Below are 7,238 nucleotides of genomic sequence, written 5' to 3'. Positions count from 1 at the left end.
AACCCTGGGTAAACACCACTGTCAGTTAAGGACAAACCAGGCATATTGCTCTCTTACAAACCCTTCATGGAGTTCAAAACCCTTCGTTGAATTCCCTGAGCACAGCACAGAGGGCAGGAAGGTCCCCATAGACCTGATGAAGGCAGAAGGATAGGAGAGAGGGCCAGAGAGGCCAGGTGTGCATTTCACAGTGAACTGATCACATCGGTGACATCAGCCTCTAGGGATGGAGGTTCACTACCCTGATATACCTCTGCTTCCTCATCTGTAAAATGAAGGTAATATCTTGCCTATCTGATACAGTCATTGAGGAAATACAAGCATATAATCAATGGGAAGTGCTTATTCCGCACAGGGCCCTAGAAGATCCGAAGCCCCTAATAAGAGATCTGTTTTGGCATGCTATGTACTGACAATAGTAAAGTAGTAATGTAACTAGCTTGCCAGCATGGGGGTGGGGGGTCCTGTTCTATGTAGATCTAGGAAAAGAGCTTGAGGACACGTCACCAAAAGATCACAAACAATGGGAAGTAAGACAACAGACTGAATCTGGTCTGAGTGGGAAGGGCTACCAACTGTCAAGAAAATGTATGGGATTCAATGGACACTGGTTGGGAATAAATAATATTCAACCATAAAAGGAGAAGCTTAAGAAATGTTGAAGCTAGATGAACTACTTTCCTGTTGTGGTGTGCCAAAAGCGATCTACAGATTCAATGCAATCCCCATCAAAATACCAATCCAATTCCTCAGAGAGTTAGACAAAACAATTTGCAAATTCATCTGGAATAACAAAAAACCCAGGATAGCTAAAACTATCCTCAACAATAAAAGGACTTCAGGAGGAATCACTATCCCTGAACTCAAGCAGTATTACAGAGCAATAGTGATAAAAACTGCATGGTATTGGTACAGAGACAGACAGATAGACCAATGGAATAGAATTGAAGACCCAGAAATGAACCCACACACCTATGGTCACTTGATTTTTGACAAAGGAGCCAAAACCATCCAATGGAAAAAAGATAGCATTTTCAGCAAATGGTGCTGGTTCAACTGGAAGTCAACATGTAGAAGAATGCAGATCGATCCATGCTTATCACCCTGTACAAAGCTTAAGTCCAAGTGGATCAAGGACCTCCACATCAAACCAGATACACTCAAACTAATAGAAGAAAAACTAGGGAAGCATCTGGAACACATGGGCACTGGAAAAAATTTCTTGAACAAAACACCAATGGCTTATGCTCTAAGATCAAGAAATCGACAACTGGGATCTCATAAAACTGCAAAGCTTCTGTAAGGCAAAGGACACTGTGGTTAGGACAAAACGGCAACCAACAGATTGGGAAAAGATCTTTACCAATCCTACAACAAATAGAGGCCTTATATCCAAAATATACAAAGAACTCAAGAAGTTAGACCGCAGGGAGACAAATAACCCTATTAAAAAATTTGGGGCTGGGGATTTAGCTCAGTGGTAGAGCGCTTACCTAGGAAGCGCAAGGCCCTGGGTTCGGTCCCCAGCTCCGAAAAAAAGAACCAAAAAAAAAAAAAAAAAAAAAAAAAAAAAATAGGGTTCAGAGCTAAACAAAGAATTCACAGCTGAAGAATGCCGAATGGCTGAGAAACACCTAAAGAAATGTTCAACATCTTTAGTCATAAGGGAAATGCAAATCAAAACAACCCTGAGATTTCACCTCACACAAGTGAGAATGGCTAAGATCAAAAACTCAGGTGACAGCAAATGCTGGTGAGGATGTGGAGAAAGAGGAACACTCCTCCATTGTTGGTGGGATTGCAGACTGGTACAACCATTCTGGAAATCAGTCTGGAAGTTCCTCAGAAAATTGGACATTGAACTGCCTGAGGACCCAGCTATACCTCTCTTGGGCATATACCCAAATGATGCCCCAACATATAAAAAAGACACGTGCTCCACTATGTTCATAGCAGCCTTATTTATAATAGCCAGAAGCTGGAAAGAACCCAGATGCCCTTCAACAGAGGAATGGATACAGAAAATGTGGTACATCTACACAATGGAATATTACTCAGCTATCAAAAACAATGACTTTATGAAATTCATAGGCAAATGGATGGAACTGGAAAATATCATCCTGAGTGAGGTAACCCAATCACAGAAAAACACACATGGTATGTATGCACTCATTGATAAGTGGCTATTAGTCCAAATGCTTGAATTGCCCTAGATGAACAGAACACATGAAACTCAAGAGGGATGACCAAAATGCAAATGCTTCACTCCTTCTTTAAAAGGGGAACAAGAATACCCTTGGCAGGGAATAGGGAGGCAAAGTTTAAAACAGAGGCAGAAGGAACACCCACTCAGAGCCTGCCCCACATGTGGCCCATACATATACAGCCACCAAACTAGATAAGATGGATGAAGCAAAGAAGTGCAGGCCGACAGGAACCGGATGTAGATCGCTCCTGAGAGACACAGCCAGAATACAGCAAATACATAGGCGCATGCCAGCAGCAAACCACTGAACTGAGAACGGGACCCCCATTGAAGGAATCAGAGAAAGGACTGGAAGAGCTTGAAGGGGCTCAAGACCCCATATGAACAACAATGCCAAGCAACCAGAGCTTCCAGGGACTAAGCCACTACCTAAAGACTATACATGGACTGACCCTGGACTCTGACCTCATTCATAGGTAGCAATGAATACCCTAGTAAGAGCACCAGTGGAAGGGGAAGCCCTGGGTCCTGCTAAGACTGAACCCCCAGTGAATGTGATTGTTTGGGGGGGCGGTAATGGGGGAAGGATGGTGGAGGGGAACACCCATATTGAAGGGGATGGGGAGGGATTAGGGGGATGTTGGCCCGGAAACCGGGAAAGGGAATAACATTCAAAATGTAAATAAGAGCTACTCAAGTTGGGGCTGGGGATTTAGCTCAGTGGTAGAGCGCTTGCCTATGAAGCGCAAGGCCCTGGGTTCAGTCCCCAGCTCCGAAAAAAAGAACCAAAAAAAAAAAAAAAAAAAAAAGAAAGAAAGAAATACTCAAGTTAATAAAGATTAAAAAAAAAAAAGATATCCAGCAGATAACATGGGGCACTGAGGTGCCAGACCTAGTGGGGGATAAAAGACTTCCTTACTTTTTTATTTTTTATATTTTTACAATACTTTCCACTCTAAAGTTGCTAAAGTGGCCCTGAGAAGCGCTAACACAGAGTGTTTATTCAGTAGTTCCACTGCATCCCCACATCTCTTCAGCTCAAAGGCTTCCCATGAGCTGGAAGCCAATTTCTCAAAAATTAATCGGAGGTAATAAGCATGGAAAGCACGGTGCATGCACTCTGCTCCCCGAACGCCGGAGAAGGGCTAAGGCCAGAAGAGAGTGCAGCTCTGTTCACAAAACCATCGCCCTTCCAAAAGTCCAAAAGTTACAGAGGTAGTTTTCGGTGAAAACTCTACAGTTTTTGGTTAAAAATTCACATCGTGTTTCATTAAAGTAATTAGACAGATCATATCCCCTGAGTTTAAATTCTGACTCATTATAGAATGATAGTGTTTACAGCACACTACTTCAGGCCCTTCATATAATGTTCTGGATAAAATACAAACCACTTCCAAACTAAAAGCATCTAATAATATGTGAAGCCCTCCTGTCTAAGGACTCGGATGAAAGCTGTGTTGCCTTCAGTCAAGCGTTTCATAGGTAGAGTCACTGCTCCCCCATTGAGTGTGTCCCCTGAAATACATCAGAGATCTCCTGGAAATGGAATGACTGCATGAACATCTAACAACAGGGACAATGACGCTGTCAGTTCTCAATCCTTGGCTCTGCAAAGAAGCAACTGCTCGGAGAACCTGACTTAATCGCTCACTCTATGAAGAAGTATGCTTACACCAAAGCTAGGTCAGAGATCCCGAGAGATGTCTACCATGAGCCGACTCACGAACGGAGTTCTAAATGAGGCCATTTCCAGAAGAGGCACAACTATGTTCCTCTATCAAAACCCAAGCAAAGGCTAGTATTTATTTTATAGCAGAAAGATGCCACATATGTTTCTTCATGGCAAACAGACACATTTATAAGGAAGAGAATTAAAAGAAGCACAGCCACAGACATGTTAAGAAATAAAGGTCTAGGGCTGGAGAGAAGGCTCAGCACTCAGGAGAGACGGCCAGCTTCTTCCTCACCCTCAAATCTGAGACAAAAGCCTGGTCTATTAAAACAAAGGCTTGAAGGCTTCTGACTACCACCAGCAGCCCTCACTGATGGACTGGTGGGACAAGTTCAAGACCCACACAGGACATGACACACAGCAGTTCTGGGCCAATCAAGTGTCCTAGCTTTCTTCAACTGACCAACCCTAAATTAGAAGAGGAAATTCCTCAGAGACTTTAATACCACCACTACCCCAGGTGTTTTGGCTTCCCGAAGCAAAGGGTCTTTTTTTCTGTGTGTCTGCTGAATGTGAGTGTTTCCTCACCCCCAATAGCTTTCTTCAAGTGCTGATTCTGTCCGTGGCGTTTAAGGTTTCTCTGCTGTGATCTGTTGCACTTCAGATTTTCCTGCCTTTTAATTCTTTTACTGGCAGAGAAAATGAACACACTATCAAGACCCTACACTGACTGTATTATGACCACATTCACCTTTTTATGTGGATGCTGAGACCAAAGCTCAGATCTTCCTACTCTCGTGTCAGGCAGGCATTCTCACCCACTGGGCTACCTCTCTCCATCTCTCCAGCCTCTGAATCCTGACATTATTTAAAAAAAAAAAAAAAAAGGGGGGGGGGGGTTGGGGATTTAGCTCAGTGGTAGAGCACTTGCCTAGCAAGCGCAAGGCCCTGGGTTCGGTCCTCAGCTCCAAAAAAAAAAAAAAAAAAAAAAAAAGGCCTTTTTACACACATGTGCATGGACACACACACATGTAAAATCTATATATGTTCCCTTTGAGGTCACACTGGAGGGTGAACTGGCTCACACAGAACCTTATCCATCATGTATTGCTTATCTGTTATGCTCTTGGACCAGTATTTCTCACTTGTGTCCTCAAACAGGGAGATTTAAATATGTGTGTGTGTGTATATATATATATATATATATATATATATATATATATATATACATATATATATATGTATGTATGTGTATGTATATAGATAGATAGATCCTACCTCAAAATATTTTGTACTGATTACCTTCCTAATATCATAATATTTTGCATATATTAAACCAAATAAAAAAAATATCTACAATATATCTACAGGACTAGAGAGAACTCAGTGCTGCTCTTGCAAAGGAGAGGAGTTCCCAGCATCCATGTTAGGCAACTCGCAACTGTCTGTAACTCCTGCTTCAAGGGATCTGGTGCACTTCTGACACTGTGCACACATGCGCATACCTACACAGACCCACAGACATTCACATATCATTTTAAAACAAACCTTTAAAAACATTTTATAATTAATATCACTTTTTCTTTTTATTGAAGATAGAGTACCGTCTGTGCTGGAACACTGAACCCAGGACCCTGCTTGCTCTCTTGTCCTTTTTCAGTGTGAGCCCTGGGTCTCACACAGTTTATTAGGTATCCTCCACTGAGCTGCCTGCGCCCCCGCCTACCTCTGATGAGCTCTGGTCTGTAGCTCTTGCGAAGCTGCTCCAGGAAGCTGTTGTAGAAGCTCTCCGCCTGCTCTGTGGGCATGGCCAGGTGGAAGTCGGGCTTGTTTCCCTTGAGGACACACTGGAGAGTGAACTGGCTGACGCACAGCACCTCATACTCCTTATCCATCACGCTCTTGGACCAGTGCTTCCCACTCTCGTCCTCAAACACACGCAGATTTAAAATCTTTCGAACCCTGTGGGGAAAGAGAGCAGTAAGAGCTAACTGAAGAATCACGAGGCTCCCACCTAACACACACCATATTTGCAAAGGCAGACATACAGATGGCTCCAGCACTCACAGAGGCTGTGGCATGGGCACGTTAGTGAGCTATGCCTCACTTCCTTACCTTCTTGGTCATACCAGCCCTGCTCAAAAGGGCTGTTCTGCGATTCCTTTTTGATAGTCCTCTAATCCATAGCATCATCAGTGAACTTAAGATTACAGCCACCAAACCCATAAGAAACCAGTAGGAGCTGCAAGGGAGGTACTCACACACTCTGGGCCTTCAGGCTCAGAGGAGGCCAAAGTGGGGTGTGGCCCAGGAATTGAGATGATACAAACACACAAGCGTCCGTGTACATGCACGGCACACACATACCCTATAACCATGGAACACACAAACTACAGACAACAGCACTCCCCTTTATCCCTCCCTGATCCTACTCCCTGCCATATAGCCAGAGGGGTCTGAGAATTTCACCAGCTCAACACAGCTGTGCCAGCAACTCACTGTAGCATCTCTTATTCTACTTTCTAGAATCTGCTCTCCGCTCCTGCGCTCACGGCTCACGATGGCTTCGCCTGTCTCTACACTGCTCAGTCAGGCTTTAGTGTCTTCCACCCTCACCTCATGGACTCCCTTCCCCCTGATCCCTGCCTCTTCTCTCTCTCATCCTTATTCTTCTTCTCCTTAATTGTTACTTTCTACAGCTCTAATGGTCGCTAGAACCTGTGGGCTCCAATAACACTCCAATTACCCTCTCTTAGCTACTTACTCGCTTTTAACTTATTTATTTATTTTATGTACCTGAGTACACTGTCGCTGTCTTCAGACACACCAGCCAGAAGAGGGCATCAGATGGTCGTGAGCCACCATGTGGTTGCTGGGAATTGAACTCAGGACCTCTGGAAGAGCAGTCAGTGCTATTATCCACTGAGCCATCTCTCCAGCCCCTTGATTTCTTTTTTATTTCAAAGTCAGTCTAACACTCGCCCTATCCTGACCCACTCTACTTCCCTAAACCCCAGGGTACTCTTTACTGTCCTTGGTCATTTATCCTCCAACGCTTACTGGCTAACTGGCTAGTACAAGTAGCACGGTGGTAATATCCAGCAGCTGTGGTCGTTCTCACAGACACTGCTCTACTGATGGAACGATGCAGAGTGTGGACCAGGCATCCTGAACGCCTAGACTGAGAAACTATTTCCTAAACTCACTCAACTCTGCCATGTCCAACCATGTCCCGCCTGAACACTGCAAGTACTTCAACCAAAAGAATATAGCTGTTTTGTTTAAAAGCAAAGAAATAACAACAAATGCATAAATCTCAATACAATAACAAGAAAGACAAAACGGCAAGACAACATAACT

General features: G+C 43.8%; 1 protein-coding gene across 1 annotated transcript in view; it reads right to left on the bottom strand.

The window, feature by feature from the left end:
• Positions 1-7,238, bottom strand: part of Dtd1 (D-aminoacyl-tRNA deacylase 1) — a 160,436-nt gene that overhangs the window by 137,186 nt on the left and 16,012 nt on the right. The window contains 1 exon segment of the mRNA NM_001398981.1: positions 5,605-5,840. Coding sequence (NP_001385910.1) covers positions 5,605-5,840 — 236 coding nt within the window.

Source organism: Rattus norvegicus, chromosome 3 (genome assembly GCF_021556685.1).
Source record: "Rattus norvegicus strain SHRSP/BbbUtx chromosome 3, alternate assembly SHRSP_T2T, whole genome shotgun sequence".
Taxonomy (NCBI): domain Eukaryota; kingdom Metazoa; phylum Chordata; class Mammalia; order Rodentia; family Muridae; genus Rattus; species Rattus norvegicus.
This window is presented reverse-complemented; position numbering and strand designations above follow the sequence as displayed.